Source organism: Lissotriton helveticus, chromosome 7 (assembly GCF_964261635.1).
Source record: "Lissotriton helveticus chromosome 7, aLisHel1.1, whole genome shotgun sequence".
Classification (NCBI taxonomy): domain Eukaryota; kingdom Metazoa; phylum Chordata; class Amphibia; order Caudata; family Salamandridae; genus Lissotriton; species Lissotriton helveticus.
The window spans coordinates 1,950,293,748-1,950,321,642 of record NC_136068.1 but is presented as its reverse complement, the minus strand read 5'-3'; the positions used below and the strand labels follow the sequence as shown (position 1 = coordinate 1,950,321,642).

Genomic DNA, 27,895 nt, shown 5'->3' with positions numbered 1-27,895 from the left:
TCCAATTAGTGCAATTTTATTTAATTGTTGCAGATATATGCCGCATGACGTTTCGGCTCCGTGGAGCCTTGCTCACATGACATGATATATATTAAAGATTATAAAATATTGACTTAGTAGTTACAATTGAACTGAATGTACCAGTAAAAAGGCATTTTTAATTTGCTTACAAAAGCGGTCACCTTATCAAACATCTGCAAACAAATTGGCACTTTACTAGCAAAACCTGGTAAGTTTTAGAATACCAATCACCACACAGGTAAAAATGTCAAGGTAAGGGGGGGGGGTCGGAATGTTGTAGTCCACATTATAGGAGGGGATGATCATCCTGCTTCTCCTCTTGGCTCTCCTCTCACAGTTGTGGTATCTCCCCACATGCAACAATTGTAATATACACCAAATCACACTCTTTATTTGCAAAAGGACCAGCATAACTTCTTTTGAGTGGCAGTCTATGCTATAATTCATGTCTTCCAGCCCAATAGCTGTGCAGATTTACAGCGTCCGAGTCTAAAAACAGGATGAGCTTTCCCTCAATGACTCCATACCTCAACATTTGTTTGAGTTATGATGCTAACCTTTTCATTTGGGTTCAATGTTTTATTATATTTGGCTTTGTAATGTGGTAAAATCAAGAAAACATCAAAGGGTCTAAATTCACATTTATCAGTAAAACAAATGTGGAAATATAGAAGATATGACCTATTCACAAAACTATAAATAATTATGCAAAAATCGGAACAAGAGGGCTAAAACATAAATATTCACTAATACAGACGCAAATATTAAAAAAGAAATTCTGGAAAACAAGGAACCCAATCATAACTTTTTTTGGAGTCTCTAGAACTTTATATAACCGTTAACTTTGTTTTTTTCACTTGTTAAAAAATGATTTACTGCATTCTCCTGCCATGTGTCTAGGGGGATAGGGCAGATGGCATCAGTCCTGATGAGAGCATCTGGTTTAAGTTAGGGTCAAAACGTCAACGACACATCCTGAGCTGTAACTTGATGAACTGAACGTGGATTTCTACGCATTATCAAATGATGTTATAGCCTCAGCTGTATCAGGGATGAGAAGTTCACTTGTAAATACATGCACCAGTATGAGAACTAGGTTTGTAACACCGTGATCTGAGAATAGAATCGTATTCCTTACATTACGTGCCAATTCAACTATTTGTATGAAATGAATGAATAGAAACAAATTGATCCACATCAGTGTAAGATCTATGTGATTAGCAGTCATTTTGAATGAATCCCATGTGACCTTTCTCACATAGGAGCATAACGATTATACATGTACGTTGGCTGACTGCTCTCTAAACCGGAGTCAAATCTGTTTTGTGGAGCAGACACTGCAAAAGGCAGCTGGTTAGATGTACATAGCTTAAAAATCAGAGCACTGCAGCATAAGCTTTAAAAACATAAGGAAAAGAAATATGATCAACAAACAGGGTAATAAAAATGGAACCAGCTGCAAGGTTAGAAGTTACCGAAACGTTAAAAAGTGGTCTGTGATGAAAACTGACATGCATAAGAAAGAACCACAGTGAAGCTGTCCAACCCAGGTGGCTTATGTTTCATAATCACCTATTTGGTACTGAGGGACTAGCCATCCATCACATAAAAAAGCAATAGTTTCCAGTTCTGCCAAAATGTGGGGCGGTACCCAGAAGAGAGAACATAAAAAAGCCAGGTTGCCATTAATTCATGGAGAAAGTTTTAAGGATTACTTCAAAGGTTGTCATGATTTAGTTCTACTTTCTGACCTGTTTTCAAAGGATTGAAGTTGTTTTTTGTCTTATTTTTCTCAGGAGGGTTTGCTATTTGTATTGTTTTATTTGGATGAGCAATGTCAAAAAATCGAGATTCCCTTGGAGTTAGATCAATCCACAGTCACACTCACTTATTCATGCTTCACACTATATCCATACTCAGTGCTACGATAAAGGGAATCCCATAGTTATCAATACAAGCACAATACAATCTTGAAAAGACCCAAATATTACCAAGGATATAAATATATTATCAATTAAAAACATAAAAATTTCATCAGTACTTTATATACATCTGAACAATTCATAACAAGCCTAACACAAAAGTCTTTGCATTAAAAAACATATACAGTATACACAAGAGACAAACTAGTGATATTATACTAAATCATCAAAAACTTTAATTCGTTGGAATCTGTTATAACTCTGTCAGAGTCACAACGATAAATACTGACAAAGTCGTTCCTCGAATTTAACTCAAATAATTATTTGGATGGGCAACACTGATTTCTGGGATATCTGTTGAATTTCAATTGCCAATTTTAAATGCCTCATTTAGCTTCAGAATTACAGTCCTTGTTTTCTTCACAATTGAAGGTTTTGCAAATGGCTCCTTGACGGATCTCAACGTTCTTGCCCATAACAGTGTTCCTGCTCCTCACTGTTCAAATGCCTGGTGTTGCATATAGGGGTCTACATTTTATCAATTCTTTTTTTACATGACATCATTTCTATTGCTGTATAAACTAGGAGAGTCAGGAAGGGGTGCTTTGTGTTTCCTATTTTATGGTGGCTTTGTTTGCCAATGGCCTAATCTATTTGATATGCCACAATCTGCCTGCATTGTGTTCTGGACTATTAAATCATAAACATTGTCTCATCTTCGTCATCCTACTTTCAACGCACAGTCAATAGCTTTCTGGCTTTTGTATCTTTGGACTCTTATTTTGAGACGCTGTTTTGTGATCATCAATATTTACGATTTTCCAATACCAGTAGGACAATACTTCAATATGAAGATTCATCAATATCAGAACCAAGCATGTGGCCAGAATTGGTTTTGGGGCTGTTACGGTGGATCTGGTGTGACAGGGTGTTGCAATGCTGAGCTCGGGTAAAGGTCTTGTACAGCCACTCACCTCATGCAACAGTATCCAGCTCAGTCTCGCAAGTGGATGAATAATTAAGCATTTCTGTCCACACGTGTGCTCGGCTGTCTAGATAGACGTGTTTTTAGAATGAAGCCTTTCCAACACTCTGAGCATTGATAAGGCTTCTCGTCTGTGTGTACGATTTGGTGAATTGTAGGTCTTCCTCTAACTGCCCACAATCTGAGCAGTGATACGTTTTATCGCGTGTGTGTATTCTTTGGTGACAATCAACATTTCCTTTCTGAATGAACCTTTTTCCACATTATGTGCGCTGATGAAGAGTCTCTCCTCTATGAGTTCTAAGGTGTCTAGCTAGGATATGTGGGAGACTGAAGCCTACCCCACATTCACTGCACTGATAGCGTTTCTCACCTGTATGCATTCTCTTGTGCTTAGTAAGGCTTCTTCTGTCACAGAAGCTAGTCCCACAATCAGTGCACTTATAAGGTTTCTCACCAGTATGTACTCTTTGGTGAATAGTAAGAGCGTCTTTTTTATTAAAACTTTTACCACATTCACTGCACTGATAAGGTTTCTCATTTGTGTGTATTCTCTGGTGAACAGTAAGATTTGCTTTCAAACTGAACCTTTTTCCACATTCAGTGCACTGATAAGGTTTCTCACCTGTGTGTAATCTCTGGTGAACAGTAAGACTTCCTTTCAAACTGAACCTTTTCCCGCATTCAGTGCATTGATACGGTTTCACTCCTGTGTGCACCCTCTGGTGAGTTGTAAGATTTCCGTCATCACTGAACTTTTTACCACATTCTATGCACTCATAAGGAGTCTCTCTTGTATGAGTTCTAATGTGTCTAGCTAGAATATGTGGGCGACTAAAGTGTGTCCCACATTCAGTGCACTGATAGGGTTTCTCACCTGTATGAGTTCTCTGGTGCTTAGTAAGGCTTCCTTTGTCACAGAAGCTAAACCCACATTCAGTGCAATGAAAAGGTTTCTCACCAGTGTGTACTCTCTGGTGAGTCGTAAGATTTCCTCTTACAATAAACCTTTTACCACATTCAGTGCACTGATAAGGTTTCTCACCTGTATGTATTCTCTGGTGATTAGTAAGGCTTCCTCTGTCGCTGAAGGCAGCCCCACATTCTGTGCACTGATAAGGTTTCTCACCTGTATGTCTTCTCTGATGTTTATTAAGGTTCCCTCTGTCACAGAAGGTAGCCGCACATTCAGTGCACTGATAAGGTTTCTCACCTGTATGTACTCTCTGGTGAATAGCAAGAGTTCCTTTCCAATTAAACCTTTTACCGCAATCTGTGCATTTATAAGGTTTCTCGCCTGTGTGTACTCTCTGGTGAATAGTAAGTTTTCTTTTCACAGAGAACCTTTTTCCACATTCAATGCACTGAAAAGGTTTCTCTTCTGTATGACTTATTTGGTGCCGAATGAAACATCCTTTATCACTAAAACTAATCCCACATTCAGTGCACTGATGCGGTTTCACGCCGGTGTGCACTCTCTGATGAGTTGTAAAATTTGCTTCACTATTGAATCTTTTCCCACATACACTGCATTGGTAAGGTTTCTCACCTGTATGGGTTCTATGGTGCACGGTAAGAGTTTGTATGCAGATGAAGCTTGCCCCACATTCAACACATTCATGGGGCTTTTCACCTGTATGTCTTTTCTGATGAGTATCAAGACTGCCTTTCTTGATAAAGGCAGCATCACACTCAGTGCACTGATACGGTTTCACTCCTGTGTGCACTCGCTGATGAATCGTAAGATTTGTTTTATGAATGAACATTTTGTTACATTCTGAGCACTGATATGGTTTGTCACCGGAGTGTGTTTTCTGATGAATATTAAGGCTATCTTTTCGACAGAACCTTTTCCCACATTCAGTGCACTGATGAGGTTTAACCCCTGTATGTGTCCGAAGGTGCATAATAAGAGCGACTTTCTGACAGAACCTTTTACCACATTCAGAGCACTGAAAGGGTTTTTCGCCAGTGTGTGATCTCTCGTGATTAGTAAGATGGGCTCTCCTACTGAACCGTTTGCCACATTGTGAGCATTGAAAACATTTTTCATCTGAATGTAATCTTCGGTGAATACTAAGACTTCTTTTCGATTGGTACCTTTTCCCACATTCTGAACATAGATGAGGTTTCTCAACAGTGTGTGCTATCTGGTGGAGAGACATATGTGGTTTCTTACTGAATCTATCCCCACATTCGCTGAATTGATAAGGTTTCTAATCTGTATGTTTTCTAAGACAATTTGTAAAATGTCATTACTCTAATGGTACTCACACTCTGATGAGGTTTTTCACCTGAGAGCCCTCTCCTGTGATTGGTACAACTTTCATATGAACCTTCTTCCATGTTCTGATCATCGTTAATGTTCTCGTCTATACGTATTCTCTCTCTCGCACTGAAATTCGTTCAGATCTTTCACCTGTATGGTTTCCTGTTTGACCGAGTCATTTCCAACGTTCAGCGCACTGATAAAGATTGCCACCAACTCGTAATGTGTGTACTCTGGTGTATAGTATCAAGTCCTTCCTTGCTGAAGCTTTTCTTACACTTGGAGCATTGATATGGTTGCCAGTGTGAGTTTGCAGATGCTGGTTACACCTTCACTTTCCTTGAAGCTATTTTCATATACAATACATTGATACGTTTTCTCTGGAGTACAGCTTCTTTGATTGACAGAAAGTCTTTTTGTGTGACTGATGCTTTCCAACAAAGTTTATTTAAAATAACCTTCTTTTAGATTTGAAATATGTTTGTGATACTGTGAATAACAATCTTTTCTTTTTGAACCATGGTTTAATAGTTTTCTTTTGTTTTCCTTCGAGTGTCTGGATGTGTTAAAAGTATTGACTATGTGACACAGAGAATTGATTATGTCCCATTTGTCAATACTATATCGCTCTGGAGTGCAAGACACCCAATGACTAACTGAATTTCAGTTTTCAAGTTCCAGGGATTTATCACCTATTGGAATAAGCAGAGAGTACCATTATTAGCTTTCGTCGTGTTCCCACAGCAAAATATACAAGATTCAAACAATTTGAGAGAGTGAGAAAGAGAGAGAGAGAGAGTTGAAGGGGAGAGATCATGACGTACGTGTGCGCCACCAGAGAACCATCATTTAAAAGTAATAAAGCAAAAATGATGCCCTGCTATGAGTTTCTGTCAGGTATATTTCTGATAATGGTAACATGTGAGTGTAGATACCAGGAGCATTAGTGGATAATACATATATAACACATTATGCAAATGACTGTGTGACATCAAAAGACACTGACCATAAGCGATGTTGAGGTTAAGGAAGAAAGTATTATGCTGGGAGATTCCGACGGCCAACATTTCTTCATCAACAAAGATAAATAGGGTCTGAAAATACACTACTTACAGCAGAAGAACTTAGGGCCAGATGGACAAACTGCAAAATAACGCATCGCAAATTGCGAGTCATTTGCGACTCGCAATTTGCGAGGCACTCTTTAGCATGTACAACCGTGTTTAACGCTGTTTGCGATTCCCAATGGGATTGCAAATTGCGAGGCTTATGAATATTAATGAGCCTCTCGCAATTTGCGAGCCCATTGGGAATGACAGGCCTTCCCAGGGATGGTGGCCTCCTGGGCTCAGTAGACCACCATGTCTGTGACTGTTTTTTTAATAAAGCAGTTTATTTTATTAAATGCAACCCGTTTTCCTTAAAGGAAACCGGGATGCATTTAAAAAAGAAAAATGAAACTTTTCCGTTTCATTTTTTTAAGGGCAGGCAGTGGTCTCTGGGACCACTACCTGCTCTTAAAAAATATTTTCCAACATACTCACAAAGGGGAAGGGGTCCACCGGGGACCCTTTCCCTTTTGCGAGTGGTTTAACACCTACTTGAAGTAGGTGGTAAACTGCGAGTGTTTTGCGGGCGCAAACAATAGCATACATCTCATGGTCATGGTCGGGGCTGGGGTTCTGCCTTGTTTACTTCCTCCAGACAGAGTAGACGGGTGAATGCAGTATAAAAAGGGGTGAGAACTGACCTTTAATACATTTTCCTCCTTGTCAGCAGGAACTTACGTGGGAACAAAGTGTGTTGTGGCCAGGCACAGGAAGGAAGCTGTTAACTCACTACAAGGTTAGCAGTGTAGTCGTTCACTTCCTGTACCATGCCTGGACTCGGCAGGTTGGGGTGAACATCTTGGTCAAATAGTATTTATACCTGGCTCAAGCAACCAATGCTGCTTTGTCTCTGCCAAAGACCTGAGAAGTCATATTTTGTCTTCAGAGCATCCACACTATTTAGTGGACCCCTGCTTGTCGGCTGCAATATCGAGTCACAGTTATGCCATTCGGGCGCCCGTCTCCTCGCCCCAGGCTCTCTTGTGAGGCTCCTGCTCTGTGAGTCCACGGGCTAGAGATAAGTTTCTGCATTTGCTATTTCTTTGATTTTATTGGTACGCACTGGAGTATGTGCTCAACGGTGCGCGATACATGCTTGAGGAGCGTGTTGTGTGTAACAAAACATTTGTTTCCTGGAAGGCACACAGTGGAGTGTGTCAAGAACCCTTAGAAGTAACACCACACCCTTGGAGTGCTCTTTTGTTGCAGCCTTGGTTTCCTTTTTATCAACACACAGTGGAAGTGTGTTGATTATGCAAAGCAGCTGCTCTCTCGCACTTGGAGTGCATTTCCTTTGACAGCACGCGCGTGAAAAGCAATCTTGGAATCCATCACGCATTAAGGAGCATGCTTGAGGTTCATTTTGGTTTTCCTTGTAGGAGCATCAATCTGGGATTATGTCATAAAGTGCGTGTTGTGCTCATCTTTCTTTATTTATCAATGCTGGATAAACAAATGAATTTTCCAAGGCAATTTTTATGATTGAATCAATATCGCATTATTGGTGAGCAACAGACAACGGAAGGCGCTCAGTGAAAATCTTGTTGAATCCTGGACCAAGTGTTTACCTATCCAGACAAGGTTATAATCCTTACTTTACCCATCTCCTTTTCTGCTATGCTAGGTTGAGTGTGATTGTGTATGATGTATTATAGAACCACTATCCCACTTTATGCATTTCAGGCCCTTTTCCTGGATAGTTTGAAAACCTTTTGGTACAGCTCTTTCACCCTACAGCTAACACTTAATTGATGCACTTCTCTCTCCATTTTTAGGTAGTTTTTCTGTACCAAGGGTGAGTCGGGCACACAGGATATCACATGCTTCCCTGCTTTACTGACGCTGCCCTATGGTCGATACCCCTGGTGGAACATGATCATCCCATCTTGTATGATTTCATAGCATTTAAGGACACTATGCAACCGATGTTTGCCTGGTATATCTTTGTACAGGCCTCAGATAATGAGCTCCTAAACCTTATACAGGGTTCGTCATACAGGTTTTCTTACGTTACCACATTCAATCGGTTAGTGATCGTAGCCAAGTGGCCACACACCAAGACAATCTCGGTGCTCTATTGTACTTTACGTGAAGAACTGAAAGACCTGATAGCACAGTTGGTGGACCCATCCGAAGACATAGGAACAAACATAGGCCTAGAACTCAAATTGAATTTCTGACTGAAGGAACGGAAATCTGAGAAAGGCACAAACTTCTTATGATACATAACAAACCAGAAAGTGAAACGTATTAAGAGTCCAGACACTCTCGAAAACTATGCAGATAGGGGGCTAGAGGGCCCTTATCTAAAAATGAAAAAGATAAAAGATGAAAACAGAACTCTAATTCTGCTTACCTGCCGGGACTGGTCCAACCGATTTCCCCTTATCAACAAACCCTTCTCCCCGCTGCGCGGGAGCGTCCCGGGAGAAGCCCGGAACAAAGGCGGGGCCGTCTGCGGCCGTCCGTGGTCGGGCGAGGTTGGGTTGGGCCACCCCTCCTGGCTCTTTCCTAATATAAAGTGAGCAATTGTGGACTTATTAAGTATCTGTTCCCCTTTTCTTTGTTACTAGTTGCTGTCATCATGCCTTTGCGCTCCGGGAAGGAACGCTCTGTTCAACTACAGACTACCAAGGGGGTGGTCACTGGCCCCTTGGATGCCTTTATTATTAAGGCGACAGGAATCTTGGAGAAGGAGATAGCTTTTGCTGAAAAAAGGCTCTCACTTGATCGGATTAGTGGGAAACTATCTTCGCTAGGGCACCTTGCCATGGCGCCTAGTCCTAAAGATTCGGCACCAGGCACTATTCCATCTCTGGTTCCCGTATTGGTGGATATACACTGCGAGGCGGAGGGTTTGTCTTTGATTCCCTCTGGCAGTGATATGAGTTCTAGTGAGTCATCCAGGAGTGTGGAGGGGGGGAGTGTACACTTGGTTAGCCAATCCCAATTAGATTCTTCATCAATCGGGGATTCGTCCACGAATTTACCCGGTAAAAAAAAACGAAGAAAACGAAGTAAGGATTGCCAGAGGGGAGGTATCTCAAAAATACCCAAACTCATTGGCTCTCCCCAGCCTCTAAATATTTCTGACGCCCATACCCGCTCACAGTCTTCTCCGCTTGATAGGGATCCCCTACCCTCCTCGCAAGTTCAATCTGGTTCTTCGGACTCCTATCCCATGAGTTGTAGAGGTGATGAGGGCCTACTTGGTAAAATGGAAGTACTATTTAAAACACTTATGCTGCCCCTATTGGAAAGAACTAGACTTATGCATTCAAAATTGGACACCCTTGAGAACCTTGTTAATATTAACACTGGGTTGTTAAAAAGGCTAGTTAATGACCAAATGGCTTTGTCTAATTCTAATAGAACTATTAAGCCCAAAACTCAGGGTGCAGCTGTTACCAGCAAGCAGTCTGCTATAGCTCAGTCAGCCACTACTCAGCCAGCTATAAATAACTCTGCTAGTACGGGTCATGGGGACAGGAACCCTCATAATGTCATTACCCCTGCACCGGCACCATGTCTACAGGTTTCAAAACCTAAGAAGGCTAGTTTTAAATCCAATCCCCCGGCCCCACTAAGTAACACCATACTAACACCTTTAACTCGTTCTCAGGACCATGTGAGGGGTGGCTCTATTCCTTCCACGAATTCTAAAATAAGTTCACGAGCAGTGGGGAGTGTAATTTCTAATTCAGTTCCTCCACCATTGAAGGCTAATAAACGGGGACCCCCTCGCACAGACCTACCCATTGAAGCTACCCCATATACGATTGTCCTAACAGGTGTCTCACCCCGCAGGGAGGGCCAAACTGAATCTTACGGGGACCTTAAAAACAAAGTTGTTTTTTGGTTAAATAAAAATCGTGCCCTTCCACTGTCCTCTGTTACAGACATACTGAATGTGAGAAGAGTTGACTGGGTGGGACATTGTGTAAAGGATCTAGAAGGGGACTGTATTATTATAAACTTTAGAGATCCTTGGGTGGTGGACTATATTCGCAGAGAAGCAAGGTTTGGGAGGGTGGGTGATGTGCAGTCCCTGGGTCTTGGCTATTTTTATCCCAAAAGATATAGTGTGCCAGTTGCCAACTCTCTGATGCCGAACAGCTTTGTTGGTAGATCACAATTGGCAGGGTTCCCACATTCTCCTTTTTACCCCCGCTTGTTTAATCGTTTTGAACCTCTATCTGGTTTGGAGGGTATCGACTGACTCTATTCTGTATGTGACAGAGGGAGTGAATGTGACAATTATGTTAGTGGGGGTGATGGAGTAGACAATGTGGCTGCGAGTATGGAGGGAGAAAACATTGAGAAGGGGTCAGTTACAGCCTCGGCAAGTCATGTAGACGGTATCCGGCCGGTTGCTTGTCTCCCGGGCATTGTTAGGAATGTATGTCCAGATCAGTGTGTTCCGGATTATGTTGCACCCGTCAGTCAGGTTGTGCCGCTTAAAATGGCCTCATGGAATATCGCAGGGCTAAAGGGGCATGTGGGCTCTGAGGATTGGATAGACTTTATTGACACTTTCGACATTCTAATCTTTCAAGAGAGTTGGGCCCCTGATCCAATATATCGGGTAGGGTTTTTAAATTTTTATAAACCAGTGATCCGGGGTCCCAAAGGTAGAGCTTCTGGGGGTCTAGTGATTTGGGTTAGACAGTCTATTGATTATAATCCAACAGAAATTGTAGTGGATAACCCTGATCGCCTGGGAATTAAATTACGAAAGAAAAATCATCAGGACATAGTAGTTATTAATATCTATGCCCGAGGTCGGCCCGGTGGGCGTTGTCCGGTTGTTGTTAACGAACTGGACTCCTTCCTTGATCTAATTGGGAGAGACAAATTAATTCTCATAGCAGGGGGCCTAAACTGTACCTTCGAATCCCTGTTCAATGAAGAGGAGGACTTGGGGTCCGAGGAAGATGCAGTGTGGAATATCCCGAAGTTGACCCTGAATAAAAACAAGAAGGGGACCGAGGCCGCTCTTCACTGGTCAGGGTTGTGTTTGGAGTGGGGTCTGAGAGCGGCTAATGGGCGTTCACCCTCTGACAAGGCAGGCTATCCCACCTTTGATAATGGGGTTAGCAAAAGTAGACTAGATTACATCTTGATTAAAATGGAATATTGGTCACTTCTGGTCGATATGGAAATTGTGGTTCGCCCAGAAAGCGACCACAGCCCATTGGTCATAAGCTTTAAGCTCCCAGGCAATCTGGATAGGCCCCTACTAGCTCCATGCATAACGGCCGAGGCCATCCTGACCAATGACAGAAGAAGGGTAAAATGGTGCAGGGCCGTGAAGGATGCTACTTTGTTAGATGGCATATCAAAGGAAGTTTCGATGACATTGAGTGCCATGTTGAATGTATCATCCATTTTGGATGCTGCTTCTCAGATCAGTGATCTCCATGAACAATGTTTAATTAAACTTAAGGCCTTGCTGACTATTCCGATTAAACAAGGGAAAGAGATGGCAATGGGGTGCCGGAAAAAATTGTATAATAAGAACTGTAGGGCAGGACATAGCAATCTAATCAAAGCTATTAAATCAAGGGTCAGCAGAGACATTAAAATGGCACGCAAAATGTATAAAAAAACCCAGTGGGAGGCGAAGAGAGAGTGGGACGAGTGTCATTGGTCCAATCTCTTTGAGGCATGTTTATCCCCAAATCAGGCTAAATTCTGGGAAATCGTGAAATGGGGCAGGAACCCCGATTCCCAAACCCCAGCAAACCATGTGTCTGTGGAAGATTGGGTGGAATTCTATTCACGACAGTTCAAGGACCTTAATTTGCAACCTTTTAATGGGCAAGGGATACAGACACCAATTCACCCTAATCATAGTCACTCGTTGATCTTTACAACTTTTGATACTGAGTCTGCTCTCAGCTTGGTTCAATTGGGGAAAGCGCCAGGCATGGATTCTATTCCGGCGGACCTTTTTAAAACAAACCTCCAACTCTGGGTTCCCTACATAACCCTGATTGCTAATGCAATCGCTAAAGGGGCAAGGATCCCAGACTCCTGGAAAGGGGTGGAAATTCTCCCAATTTTTAAAAAAGGGGACCGTTCGGCACAAGGTAATTACCGCCCCATCAGTTTAATCGACTCATTACAAAAAATCTTTGCCAGGATGGTCCTTGCGAGAGTTCAGGGATGGATGGAGATGGAAAACATTCTCTCCCCATTACAGGCGGGCTTCAGATCAGGCATCAGCATCATCGACCAGGTACTCAGATTTACTCTGATATACTGGAAGGTGGTGCTGATGGGCGGTGGACACCTCTACGCCGCCTTTATAGATCTGAGGTCGGCCTTTGATCTTGTGCCAAGAGCTAAATTGTGGGTAGTCTTGAGAAATCTGGGATTACCGCTAGACCGCTAGACCTACTAGATCTTGTGGTCAGATTATACGAGGGCAATTTTGCCAGGGTAAGGTGGGGAGGCCAAGGGCAGGTGACGGACAGCTTTCCTGTAACACGAGGTGTCCGTCAAGGGTGCGTTCTGGCACCCACCCTCTTCCTATTGTTTATAGATCAGGTGGTGAAGTTTTTTGCCGACAGCCCCACGGATGCACCATGCTTAGGTGGGACCAAATTCCCAATGCTCATCTTTGCAGATGGTACTTTACTCCTCTCAAAGACACGCAGAGGGTTGCAAACTGCATTAAATAGGTTTGATGAGTTCTGCAAATTAAACGATCTGCAAATAAATGTGAGCAAGACCAAATTTATGGTCCTAACCAAAAATCGTCCCATTAAATGTTCTGTTACATTGAATGGTGCCAGCCTTGAGCAAGTGGAGGCTATGACATACCTTGGAGTGACTATAGATTATCGACTCCGCTGGAAACCCCAGATTGACGTGCTCTGCTTAAAATTTGCACACCTTACGGGCTGTTTAATTCAGGAACAAAAAATGTCATTAACTAAACGGGTTAAACAAGCACTTAGAATTTATGAAGCCAAGATTAGTTCTGCCATTTTGTATGGGGCTGACCTATGGGGTTACAAGGACCTTTTGCCATTGGTAAAAGTACAAAACAAATTCATGCGAAACTTGGTAGGTCTCCCGCAATCTACACCAATCAAACCACTCTTGCTGGACTTGGGCTGCAAACCGATTAACGAGATGGCGCGTTATCGGCTAGTGGCGCTCTGGAGACGGATCTGGACATCACCGGATTTAAGTCTCTTTGCCAGCGAATTGATGGATGTGAGATCAGCACTGGGTTCTAGTAACATTCCTTGGCTACGTGAGGTGAAATTAATTCTGGAGGACATGGGTCTTAACGACCTTTGGGTCTCTCCGAGGTCCACTATATTTCCGTTGAAGCAAGCCTTCAAAGCACTTTACTGGGCATCTGTTAAACTCCCATCCATTGCGCAATCTGATGCTACCAGCTTGACAGGCAGATTCTTGGCCCATAAATTAGACCCTCTTCTGGAGAATTATTGGGACGTTATTACAAAAACTCTAGATAAAAAACTATATAATCAGTTTCGAGTTGGGTCCCTGCCAGTAAGATCTTTTACTAAAAACTGGTCTGGCCATTCTAATGAGCTCTGCCCCTGATGTGTTGATCAAAGGGAGAGTGTGGGTCACTATTTTTGCATGTCCTGCTTATCATGCCCCTAGAACCAAATGGATTAAGCCTATTTGTCGCAAAAAAAAAATTAAAGGGAGCTCAGAAGCTTTGTGGGCGCTACGTACTAATACATCAGAGTTGGTGGTAACAGATGTGGCTAAGTATCTAGGGTGGGCATGGATCATCCGAGCCAGACACCTGCAGCCAGTTGATTGATTAATTTTTAGCAGGGTTTTCATACATTGGGTCTTTAATATACTGTTTAATTCGTTTTTAATGATGAAATGTTAAGTAAAGTCAATTTTATTGTACAAATTGTCTTTTATGATGTAATAATCGAAATAAAGACGTATGAAACCTGAACCTGAAAACAGAACCCATGTTTGTACTGTAGTAGAAACGGGCACTTCATGAAAGAGTGTCCAGTGAAACCTCTAGTTAATGTGGAAGCACTGTGAAACTACCAAGCTAAATAGGTGTTAAGGTTGGCCTACTGGGTTTGGCATTCAAACAAACCTCCAGAACACTATTCTGCATTTTTCACCACTAATTCGGTATGGCAGTCATGTTAGTCACTGTGCCAGGTCAGATCTGGCAAGTCAACGCACTCATTGATTCAGGAGTAACAGGGAATTTCCTTAAAACTTATTACCTGTAAGCACTGGGTATAACCACAGAAGCACAAAAAAAAAGCCAGAAACAGGAAAGGCAGTGGATAGGAAGGATCTTACTTCAAAGGTGATATGCTAACAAACAGAACCTGTGGTTATGTTTTGTACGAATGGTCATCAAGCACACACAACGTTTGATGTGAGCGATGATCCATGATTCAGGCACACCCTAGGTCCCCGGTGGCCAGCTACCCACAACCCACGTATCGACTGGGTAACTAGGGTGACCACTCCAAACTCCAGTTACTGCATATTGTCGTGTCACCACACCCAGAATAAAACCCATGACTGGCCTATTCAGGCCATGCATTTCCTGTGACTGCATGTGGTACTCAAAGAATATGCAGACAAAAAGGAAGTCTTCAACAAAATGGGCGCCAACACCCGCCACCTCATTGCAGTTTCGACTGTTTGATAGACCTGGTTCCTAGCGCCAACCTACACTGTAGCAGGATCTACTCCCTAACTGAAAAGGAGAATGACCATCTACGCACTAATTTGGGTGAATACCAGGAAAATGGGGTTATCTGCATTTCCAAATCCCCAGTCTCTTTTTCGTATCCAAAAAGGAGGGCAAGCTACACATGTGTATTAATTACCTACAGTGCAGTGAATGACTTATGGCAAAAAATCGTTATCCATTGCCCTTGATTACCAGCCTTCTTGATCAAGTTAAACATGCTCTCATATACATATTAAGCGGGATTTAAGCGGGGTTACCAACTTGTCAGAGAGGGTGACAAATGAAAGGCAGAATTCTGAACCAAATATGGCCTCTACAAATACCAGTTCATGCCTTTCAGACTCTGTAATGCCCCCACCGACTTTCAGTGTTTCATAGACGATGTATTAAGGGAAAACATCTGCTGTATCATTTATAACTATGACATTTTGATCTTTTCTCTAAAACATGCCAGAACAAATACTATAGGTTTGGGCCATCCTACACCACCTACAAAACTATAACCTACATGTTAAACTAGAAAAAAGTGTTTTTCATTCAACAGAGGTGGAATTTCTGGGCTACATCTTAAGTCCCAAAGGGATTAGAATGGACACTAAAAAGGCTGGGGCCATACTGCAATGGCCATCCCCAACCTCTATCAAGCAAGTCCAAAGCTTTTTGGGGTTTGCCAATTTCTACAGTCACTTCATAGCCAGCTTTTCGAAAACGATAAACGCCATCACTCATTTACTGCGCAAAAACACAAGTTCATCTAGGGGGCAGAGGCCGAACACTCATTCCTGACCAGTACAAATTCACATCATACTGGCACACCCAACCCTGAACCATCTTTCTTTGTAGAAGCTGATGCTTTACAAAACGTCCTAGGGAGTGTATTATAGCAACAAAATACTGATACAGGTCAGCTACACCCCGTTGCTTACTTTTCACACAAGTTACCCCCAGCAGAATGTAACAACACCGTAGCCTATTGTGAATTGCTAGCATTTAAGCCTGCCTTTGAAGAATGGCAGCACTATTTAATGGATGCCAAACATACGTAACAATATATAGACCACAGGAGCATATCAATTTTCTCAGTGAGCGTGACCCCTAGATAATCGAATACATGAACTCTCTCCAAAGGGGTCCCGTTAAGCGTAGGGTTAGTTCTGGTGGATGTACAGGGATTAAAAACCATATACTTGGATTTACCCATGTTAATCTCTATGCGCCTCTGTTTCCAGAAGAACTCGAACTGATCCAGAAGCTTCTGTAGCCCCTTGGGTGTATTTAAGATCAGGACTGTGTGGTTTCAACAGACGGTCGCAATCCTGTCATGAGGTCATCTTAGGCGCATTGGTCTTGCACCTCTCTGTATAGGTTACCAAGTCATTCATGAACAGTGTTGGGTGAGCACGCAGCTTTGCCGAACTCCCCTACTGATTAGAACAGGGTCTGTCAACTTGCTGTAGGACCCACATCAAACCTGAGCAAAATTGGTGATATGCAGCCTAATAATGACATCCAAAAGGCACTTTGGAACCCAAATTTCCACCAACACCTTCCGCAGGGACTCCCTTATTACTAAATCCTCTCGGATGTTTTGTTCAGAGACCAACCCACCCAACCCTCGTCACAAAGAAGAAATCATTATATTCATTGATCTTGAAATAAAAAATTGGGGCCAACCAATGGCAGCCTTTGTTTTAAGCTGCAGAGTGGGTTCCTGTTCGGAAGAGTTCAAATATGGTACACCAGTCATAATGGCTACATACGGACAGCATCTGGAGGTGGGGGAGATTAAAACTAGACTGATGGGGAAGGACTGAGCCTGAGAATCAATTCCTTGTCCATGTAATCCACCCCAGCACCTGTTCTTCCTGATATACCTCCACCTCCTTCCCGCGATATCGAAACACCCACAACTGGTATGGTCCAAATGAGGCTTAGTAGCTATAGTGAAGGACAAAATGGTACCCAATAGGTTTGTGGATGGCCATATCAGTGTAGTGTATACTATTACTCCAAGTTGAATTAGACATACCTCAATAAATGCTGTAAGTATCAGGTATATTGCTCTTGTTCATAAGTACAGGCACAGAAGCCAATAACTCTTTGACTTACCCTCGATACAGAGGGTATAGTTCGACTGCGAGGTCAGAGACAACTTGAACTTCGCAACGCAATTGTACTGATGAACAAGAGCAATATACGTGATACAGCATTTATTGAGGTATGTCTATAATTCAATTTAATTTTCTCTTCTCTTTCTCCTTTCCCACCTCCATGCTTCTTCTCTCTTCTCAATTTATATTTCCATGCTTTTCTGCACTTTTGCATGAATTGACCTTTTGTCATTTAGTTTAGACATATTTTTGTCACTTGGTCTGCTGTGACTGCTTTCAAATTAGGTTATCAGAACAGTTAGTCTGGTGCCAAAACACTTTTGGGCGTTCATTAAAATAAAAATAGTCTGTTTGTGCCTGTTTTATATGGTATGTTTTATATTGTATATTTAAACGCGAGTGTTGTGACGTGGATTTTTTAATGCATATTTTCTGTGTATGTTATATATGTCATTCTATGTTGGAATTTTTGTTGAACAAATATAACAACATTCCTATATATAAATGTTATGTCCTTTTTTTAAATTCTGGTTGAGTTTTTTCAGTGTTTTCAAGTGATTTCAATACCTTAAAAAAACAGTTGTTATCAGTGGTTACATATTTTCGCGCCACTAAAATCAGAAAAAGTGTTTTTCCGGTGTTTATAGAACGTTTTTGCTTTTATTATTGCTTTCTTTCTGGACTGATAGAACATGGTATATAGACAGTATACATATAGTGTACATGAGGTCCAAATAGATTTTTGCAAATTAAACTTATTGTAGTACGCCATACAATACTTCAGTGAGTCTTTGGTCATGTGCGCTCGCTCTTTCCTTCCCATGTAAGCTTAAGTGAAAAGGCCCTCTCAACATTGGCACTTGAGACGGGAAACACCAAAACAGCCAGTACACAATTTGTTAACTCTGGCCACTGACATAGCTTTCCATGCCAATGCTAACGCGCTTTAAGATTGCGATTGTCAGGGCAGGTTCTGCAACATTTGCATTAAGCTGGGTGCTTTGAAGCGGTCAAAAATGAAGCAGCACTTCTGAAACTACGGAGGAAATTCCCCTTTACTGAAGGGATCTAGAACTTGTACAGAGTACCACAGTGAGGTTTCATGGACTTCAAATGCCATTGGTGAAGGGACATTTCTATGCATCATTGCAAGCCATTTCTCATACACGTATGTAAAATAAACGTTCCTGAATTGCTCTTCAACATTGCTCTGCTTACTAAGTGGCAAGCACTCTAACATGTTGCAGTGCCAAACTCACTAAAGGTTTCGCCCAGCCTACTCTCAAGGAGTACAAGGAGTACACCAATCATGCTGAACAGTTGGTAAACAAAGGTGTTTCCAGACTCTACTTTTTGTATTATGCCCACTACAGCAGTCATGTTTTCCTGTAAAAATCTAATAATGCAGTAAAGTGCACTTTTTTCACATCACTATCTTTATGCGCCAAAGATCCTCACATGTCTTGCCTTTGGCATCATCACTCAGCAGAAATTCTGTAAACGGTTGCCACATGGATAATTTAGCATTCATAGACCCTTGGACTGAGAACCATCAGATAAGGGACACAGTTGGGACAGTGGTAGAAGTGGGCGGGGACGGAAGGGCACGGCCTGCCCCTACTTCAAAAAAATTGTTCAGTCCATTCCCCTACTTCTTGCTTTCAAAAAAGTGTCCCTGGACGGCAAGAATAGTCCAACTTTAAAATGATAACGTTTTTCATTCCGCTTCCAGGGGCTGCTCGCACTTCTCTGTTGTACTCCAGAGGCTGCAGCAGCCCCCGCCCCCCTGAGCTCGCACAGACCGAGGGCAGGCCATTGTCATTCCGATTGAGGCCGATTATCCCCTTTCGAATGACAATGCGACCGCCCGCTGCCTTTAACATATCAAGTGCCAGTGAGATCGGAGTTGGTGATTAGAGAGGAGCTTTCCCCAAGTAGAGTACTGTGGGGAACTTGACACCTGTTGTCATTGTTGTACACGGAGTGAAGTGTACTGGGCAGGAGCAGTGACCGCAGTGACCGGACAGAAGAGGCGAAAGGAAAGGAGAGGTACTAGGGCAGGAGAGGTGTCAGGGCAGGAGAATTGACGGGGCGGGAGAGGTGACGGGGCGGGAGAGGTGACGGGGCAGGAGAGGTGACGGGGCAGGAGAGGTGACGGGGCAGGAGAGGTGACGGGGCATAATAGATGATAGATGACGGGGCAGGAGAGGTGACGGGGCAGGAGGGGTGACGGGGCAGGAGAGGTGACGGGGCAGGAGAGGTGACGGGGCATGAGCTAGAGCAGTAAACGGGCGTGAGCGGTGAAAGGACAGGAGCGGTGAAAGGACAGGAGCAGTGAAAGGACAGGAGCGGTGAAAGGACCAGGAGCGGTGAAGGGACCAGGAGCGGTGAAGGGACCAGGAGCGGTGAAAGGACAGAAGCGGTGAATGGGGCAGGAGCAGAGAACAGGACAGGAGCAGGGAACGGGGCAGGAGCAGTGAACGGGGCAGGAGCAGTGACGGGGCAGGAGCAGTGACTGGGCAGTGACTGGGCAGGAGCAGTGACTGGGCAGGAGCAGTGACTGGGCAGGAGCAGTGACTGGGCAGGAGAAGTGATGGGGCAGGAGAAGTGATGGGGCAGGAGAAGTGATGGGGCAGGAGAAGCGACGGGGCAGGAGAGGCGACGGGGCAGGAGAGGCGACGGGGCAGGAGAGGAGACGTGATAGGAGAGGCAACAGGGCAGTAGAGGTGACCGGACAGGAGAAGTGACGGGGCAGGGGAGGTGACGGGGCAGGAGAGGTGACGTGGCATGAGCTAGAGCAGTAACCGGGCGTGAGCGGTGAAAGAACAGGAGCGGTGAAAGGAAAGGGGCGGTGAAAGGACAGGAGCGGTGAATGGGGCAGGAGCGGTGAACAGGACAGGAGCAGTGAAGGGGACAGGAGCAGTGAAGGGGACAGGAGCAGTGAACGGGGCAGGAGCAGTGAACGGGGCAGGAGCAGTGAACGGGGCAGGAGCAGTGAACGGGGCAGGAGCAGTGAACGGGGCAGGAGCAGTGAACGGGGCAGGAGCAGTGAACGGGGCAGGAGCAGTGAACGGGGCAGGAGCAGTGACGGGGCAGGAGCAGTGACGGGGCAGGAGCAGGGACGGGGCAGGAGAGATGACTGGGCATGATAGGTGGAGAAGTGTGGCTCAGGGGTTAGAGGCGGCAGATGCGGAAGCTGAGATCGGTCCTGGACCAGGGTTCAATTCCCCGCCTCGGCGGGTCTTGGGCTCAAAATCCCACGGATAATTCTCGCTCCGGTGCCTACTCGACTCACGGGTTCACACTCTGCGACTCTGGGCAATAGCTTGCTTAATCTCCACTACGGCCCCTCGCAGCGGGATGCCTGGCTTTCACCTTGTGGGTACCCTGCCGGGGTTATCTCACAGGGGAATACCAGGACGGGTTCCCTAAGCAAGCGCTTAGATACCGTGTCGGTGATTTGCGCTATATAAATACATGTACATTTACATTTACATTTACATAGGTGACGAGGCAGGAGAGGTGACGGGGCAGAGGAGGTGACGGGCAGGAGAGATGACGGGGCAGGATAAGTGACGGGGCATGCGCTAGAGCAGTAACAGGGCGTGAGAGGTGAAAGGACCGGAGCGGTGAAAGGACAGAAGCGGTGAACGGGGCAGGAGCCGTGAACATGACAGGAGCCGTGAACATGACAGGAGCTGTGAACAGGGCAGGAGCGGTGAACACGGCAGGAGCGGTGAACAGCGCAGGAGCTGTGAACAGGGCAGGAGCTGTGAACAGGGCAGGAACGGTGAACAGGGCAGGAACGGTGAACAGGGCAGGAACGGTGAACAGGGCAGGAGCGGTGAACAGGGAAGGAGCGGTGAACAGGGCAGGAGCGGTGAACAGGGCAGGAGCGGTGAACAGGGCAGGAGAAGTGACGGGCCAGTAGAAGTGACGGGCCAGGAGAAGGGAGGGGGCAGGGGAATTGACGAAGCAGGGGTGTTGATCGAGCATGAGCAGGAGTACTGACTGGACTGGAGCAGTGAAAGGGCAGGAGCAGGCGTTTCCCAGGGCGACTGGAGGGGGGCCAGTTTAGTTTGGGGGGACAGGTTTTGTACAAGTGCAGGAGTTTTAAAAACACTGCAAAGTTCTTTGTATATTCAGCAGGTTTCAGTCAACAATACAAGTGCCAAGATAACTTTGGTGATCAATGTACCTGCTGGAGAGAGATGGGAGCATGTTTTGTCTAGTGGCTGTTTTACTCATCTAAGGTAGCGCAGAGGGGTAATATGCCTGCTGCAAAGAACATGTATCATGCATATCAAAAAGCAATATGTTATGTGCATAGTTCAGTGGGTACTGCTTTGTGTTCACTTCCCGAATGAAAGGACACTTGAATACATATGGCCTGGCAGTTCGGGCTGGACTGTTCACATTGGGCGCAGGATCAAGACTGATTATGGCTCGGTCCAAACTGGAATGGCATGGTGAGCAAAAAAACGATGGATTTAAGCTCAGATCTCTGAACTGGGGTGAATGTATGACATTGTTCTGCATTCTGTCAATCAATTGTTCTTTTTGCATTTGTCACCCCGAGTGGGACAGGTATGCTCAGACAATAGTCCCGTGCTCCCCATGCCACTGGAATCAAGCTATCCTGGCTGATGAGGGCTGAAAGCCCGAAACCGGTCCTAGGATGCTTGTTTCCAGTCTAGTGAGGACATGGCCTGGCAGTTCAGGCTGGAATGTTCCCAATGGGTGCAGGATCAAGGCTGATTTGCATATGGCTGGGTCCAAACTGGAATGGCATGGTGAGCAAAGAAACAATGGATTTAGGCCCAGATCTCTGCACTGGGGTGAATGTATGATATTGTTCTGCATTCTATCCACCAGTTGTTCTTTTTGCTATATTATGATTGAGCAGCTAGCTGGCTGACATGAATATGAAGGAGCCTTTGTGGGTTTCCTTGAGTCTAGATTTTCCTGAAGACTCCCTTTCTCTTCTGAGCCCTGCTTAACACATGTGTATAGGAGGAGCCCTGCATTCATGACCTCAATGTTTGAGACAAAAAATAATCATGGATTTCTGAACAATGAGAATTAAGGTAACATGTTGTTCCTGCTTATATTTCACATGCTTTACATAAACCTGTATTCCCTATGCGTGTTTGCTTTTTCCTGAATTAAACCTCAAATAAACATATCCCTTCTTTTAATTAAATAACGTTATAAGCTGTAACTGGTCAGTGAAATGCTAAACGTACAAAAAATTGGTATGTTTTGCTATTTCTAGCCACACCCCTGACTCCGCCCACTGATTCAATCTTCGGTTATTCCCGCCCCCTGATTCTCCATCCACAGTTCCCCTACTTTTGTTTTCCCACTTCGACCACTGAGTTGGGATGAATTTCTTTGACGCCACACAAAGCACAAAATGAGAAATATTTGCATTTTAGTTCCTGTGCATAAGAAAACAGTGCACCAGAATGGACTAAAACGTCAATAGCATTTCTCATTAACTCTGAAGTTTGTAAAGATGCTTTCAGCATACCATCTAAAAAGCGGCAAGGATCTCCTACATCGAATCACTTCAGCTTGGGTATCAATTTTGACAGGTCATCACACAACATTGTCATATACGTAGCTTAATCACTGTAAATACAAACTTTGTTGAGCTTGGAAAAAACCTTTTTTGCAGAGCATTCCAAGCGACACTGCGTTCCTTTTTTTCCAAAAGTCTGGTGTCATGTTTTCACCACTATCCCAGATGCTTGGTGATAGCACTCTTTATACATATACTTGTCACTACACCTTGCATTGAATGATTAAAGCCTGAGGTGTTGGCGATTCACCAACTATCAATACTGACCCACTACAAACTGTGGGCTGATGTATTAAGGGTTTTTACCCATTCTCTGTGGGTAAATGCAATGACATATTAACCTGTTCCGTGCTTATGATGGAACCACGCAGTCATGAGTCACGACCGGCGTGTGCTCATGGCGGCGTGTTTCCGTCATGCGGCCGCCCTTCCACCCACGTGACATTAATTACCCGCCTGTGTGAGCGAATTAATAAGCGGGTGGGGCCGTGAGCACAGGCCGCCCGTGACTCATGACGGCGTGGTTCCGTCACGCGCACATCGGCGCCGCGCTCCCCCGGCAAAATTTGCGCCACTGCAAAATTTGCGCCGCGGCGAAGGGGTTAAGAAAGATTCTTAGGAAACCAGCCATTTTAGCTATCAGTGAAAAGATAAAACACAGCCAAAATATCAAATATTATTGTGATTTTTCCTGATTCTTACTGATGACAGTTTATAAAATAATTAAACGAGACCGAAAAAATGCGTCTAAACCCTGCATCTTTAGACCAAAGACCACAAAACTGAAAAAAGCAAAAGGAAGAAACAATATTTTTGTGGCATCCCTAAACAACAAAACTCAAGCAGAATAATGTTAGCCCTTTCTTTCTTACTGCTAGATAGTATAACAAAGTTACATTGTATTGGCCCCTTCAGGAAGAAAAAGAATGACTCTTTCACTCTCTTTTTCCTTTCTTTGAATGGCATTTAGTTTGTGGTTGTGCAGGTGTTTTTTCAGTGTTTATATGTTTTCACTGGTGAGGGCTATTTCTCTTTCAGTGGGGTTTTATTAGTTATTATAGGTTTAAACCTAAAACCCCACAGCCTATGTACTATACACCATATATTGTACATGCTTTTACAGCTCTGATTATGTCCTTTTAAAGTAGGACGAAACGTGTTGGCTACATCAATCAATCACTCAATCATTTGTAGAGCGCGATACTCACCCGTGAGGGTCTCAAGGGGGGAAGCAGCTTCTGATCGAACAGCCAGGTCTTGAGGAGTCTCCTGACGGAAAGCAGGTCCTGGGTCTGTCGTAGGTGGATGGGGAGGGTGTTCCATGTCTTGGCGGCGAGGTGGGAGAAGGATCTGCCACCGGTGGTTGTTCTGTGGATGTGCGGAACGGTGGCGAGGGCGAGGTCAGCGGAGCAGAGCTGGCGGTTGTGGGTGTAGAAGGTGAGTCGCTTGTTGAGGTATGCTGGTCCAGTGTCGTGGAGTGCTTTGTGAGTGTGGGTGAGGAGCTTGAAGGTGATCCTCTTGTTGACATGGAGCCAGTGCCGGTCCCTCCTGTGGGCAGTGATGCGGCTGTGGCGGGGGATGTCGAGGATGAGGCGTGCGGAGACGTTCTGTATGCATTGGAGTCTCCTCTCTAGTTTGGCCGTGGTTCCCCCATAGAAGGCGTTGCCGTAGTCCAGCCTGCTGGTGACGAGGGCCTGGGTGACCGTTCTTCTGGTTCCGGTGGCGATCCATCTGTAGATCTTGCGAAGCATGCGGAGGATGTTAAAGCAGGAGGAAGAGGCGGCATTGACTTGTTGGGTCATTGACAGAGACGAGTCCAGGATGAACCCCAGGTTAGTGCGTGGTCGGTGGGTGTCGGCGCCGTTCCCAGCGAGGCAGGCCACCAGGAGTCATCCTAGGCAGAGGGGGTGGAGCGGAGGATGAGGACCTCTGTCTTGTCCGAGTTCAGTTTTCATCCATTCGGCGATGGCCTTCATCCCTTCGTTTAAAGTTGGTTTTGGCGCCGGTGGGGTCCTTGGTGAGGGGGAGGATCAGCTGGGTGTCGTCGGCGTATGAGACTATGTTGAGGTCGTGCGATCGGACGATGTTGGCGAGCGGTGTCATGTAGACGTTAAAGAGGGTCGGGCTGATGGATGATCCTTGGGGTACGCTGCAGGTGATCTTGGTGGCTTCGGATCGGAATGGAGGGAGGCATACTCTCTGGGTTCTGTCCGTGAGGAAGGAGGTGATCCATGGAACTTTTTTTTACCAAAATAAGAATAATAAAGAAATGTAATAATAATAACATTGGATGGACCAAATTATCCTTTGGATCTTGAGTTTGGGGGTGCCACCCACAGTTGTGATAACATTTACCTTGGTCGTGAAGACTGCTCTTTAGAAACAGCGGGAGCACACCATTGGAGTATAATACGTCAAACATTGGACTTTTCTGGGGGTATCTGTGTGGGGAATTCTTGTTTCTCTCCTAGGGGATGTGCGTCACACACACACACTTTGTGTGCATCCCATGCAATAAGTTTCAGCACTATGCACAGTAATGTTAGCGTATCATATCAGAGTTCAGGAACTTGACTTTTGACTATATTAAAATTCTGACTTTTGTACACTTCAAGGATGTGGCTTATAGGCCGTAGCTAGAAGGAAGTAATTGCACATATGTCTGTAAAAATGTAAGTTTGTAGTAATATATGTCTTAGTCTATGTAATTGTTATTGACGAGTTTAGGCTCATTTTTTAAAACTATATTTATGTGTATTTTTCCAATAGCCCTGAAGAAGTGTCTATGGAGACGAAACACGTTGGCTATGAGGCTATGATATATGGAATGTTAAAGAGAAAATCTGCTTGTGAAAAATAAAGAGAAAAACCACGTCAAGTAACATACATCTTGGATCTGGACGTTTCTTTATGCGTTACTGTTCTTGAACTCTGATATGATACGCTAACATTACTGTGCATAGTGCTGAAACTTATTGCATTGGATATTGTTGTAGGATTTGTTCCTATTATTTGGGGAGTATAGAGAGGAGTGCACTATCTAATACTTAGACACATCATTCATTTGTTGTGTGTGGATTTAATCAGGCTCTACCCTCAGTTCTTTGGTCACACTTGGTGTGTATGTTTAGGTTAGCTGTTTTCGTTTTTTGTACTAAACTGTGCCGCTTGTCTCTGCTCTGTGCATGGTCTGAATTTGGGTCCTTCAGTGGTGGGTAGGGGGTGTGGGAGGCGTAGGGCAGCCTCAATGGCCCTGAGCGATCTGTTGCCTACACCAGGCAGGAGGTGTCGGCAGTTGAGTAGTGTCTCATTCTCTCCGGGTCCAAGGTGCTTGGCAAGGTGCCCCAGAGTGTCATGATGACGTCCCAAGGAACCACACACTACCCCTGCTGTCTATCCTCTCATGTTCCTGAATTCTGACTGACCTCATAAATAATGTAATGAATAATCTAGTAATTCTGTGAGTAACTAACATAGGGCCTGATTACGGGTGGCTCAGCTAATTCAGGCCCGTTCATAAACCCATTTTTATGCACGGGTCGAAATTACAAGTTGAGTATTATTTATGAATCCTATAATTATTGGATGTGTTAAAAGCGTCAGCCTTTGTTAGTTTTCGTCAGGTCAAACCTGCGAAATGTAACAGGCGAAAACCATACAGTAATTACCGTAACATGCAGATTTTGGTGCATTAAATAACAAAATCCAATTGTTATTCCCAAGAAATTCTTAGTAGATGCTAATAATGTACCCCTAAATGCGGCCTTCAATAGCATACGTGCTCAAGATGGCCACCAGTTCTCGTGAGATTTCAAACAAGTTAACAATGTCTTCCCTCATTTCCTGCTGGTTTCAATGTGTGAGTTGAAAGCACTTTAGGGACCTTTTAAAAAGTGAATGCTGTCATGAAACAGGGATGCTTAGGGGGGGCATTTTAGTTTTATAGATGGGTGATCCACTATGAGAGCACCAATGGCATAGTTTGTAGCCTCTGGTGAAGTGGTGGGCTTGGAGACCCGACACGGAGCTGTAAGTGACTGACGAGCCCTAATCAGGGTGAAAGCGGTCTTAGGTTGCTTCTGTTTCAGTTCAGGTTGGACACGGCCTGGCAGTTTGGGCATGACTGTGCCTACTGGAGCAGGGTTAAAAGTGATTTGCATATACTGGGTCCAAATTAAGGGGACGTAGGGGGAGCAAAACGATGAACTTGGATGTGGCCCGAGCGGTCGTCAGTATGAGAATACCTCAAGCATTCCATCCATCACCTTGTTGTTGTTGCAGTTGATGCTCTGGGTGTGACGGTATGGCCAGATGAGAGTCAAACGCTCTTTGTGCTATTGGAACCAAGCTTTACCTGACATATGAGCCTTAATCAGGGCGAAACCAGCCTTGGGTTGTTTGTGTTCCAGTTCAGGGAGAGCCCAGCATGGCAGGTCGGGCTGGACTATTCCTACTGGAGCAGGGTCAAGAATGATGTGCATATAGCTGGGCGCAAAACTGACGAAGGTGGAAAACGATGGACAGGAATGCGGTCCAGAATGATTGCCAATCGCTAAGATTAATTCAAGCATTCCACCCCTCACCTTGTTGTTGTTTCAAGTACTTTTTGAGTGGACAGGAACCAGGAAAACAACCAAATCTTATCTCCACTTTAAAGTTCGGATCTGGTCTTCTTAATTTATAGATATTCATAGTGGTCTTTGAATCTTGCAAATTTTGGGTAGTCACTTGTCTCAGAATCCAGCTTCTCTCTGCATAGTCAGCAGCAGCAGGCACAAGAGGAACAAGGATGGTAACCTTGGATACAGTAAAAAGGAGAAACCTTGGTATCAGAATAAATCGTTATTATAAGAGACCTCTGTCAAAGGTAAGTACGTATACCATCAACTTGTTTTTAGTGCATTACAATAACACCTCAGATACTGTCCAACATTCTGGCTGACTCTCTCGGTCTCTCCATTGGATTGTGGATCGCAACCTGAGGACAGAGCTTGATGGATTCCTCTGGAAGAGGAAAGTGAACACCAAACTTTTGAAATGCATGGAGAGCTGTTGTCTGAAGTTATGGTATGAAGGAGCCTGTGAAGGCGTAATGTGTAAGCCAAAGATCTCCTTGCCATCATGCTGGCAGACAGAAGTTTCCAAAACTAGGAAAAATGA

General features: G+C 44.4%; 1 protein-coding gene across 1 annotated transcript; it reads right to left on the bottom strand.

The window, feature by feature from the left end:
* LOC144770968 (uncharacterized) lies at positions 1–27,453 on the bottom strand. Its single transcript, XM_078655832.1, has 2 exons — positions 27,319–27,453; positions 1–5,889 (listed from the first exon to the last, which is right to left on the bottom strand). The coding sequence occupies exon 2, from the start codon at positions 5,091–5,093 to the stop codon at positions 3,192–3,194; it is 1,902 nt and encodes a 633-aa protein (XP_078511958.1). The 5' UTR covers positions 5,094–5,889; positions 27,319–27,453; the 3' UTR covers positions 1–3,191.
* Between the last annotated feature and the right edge of the window lie 442 nt (positions 27,454–27,895).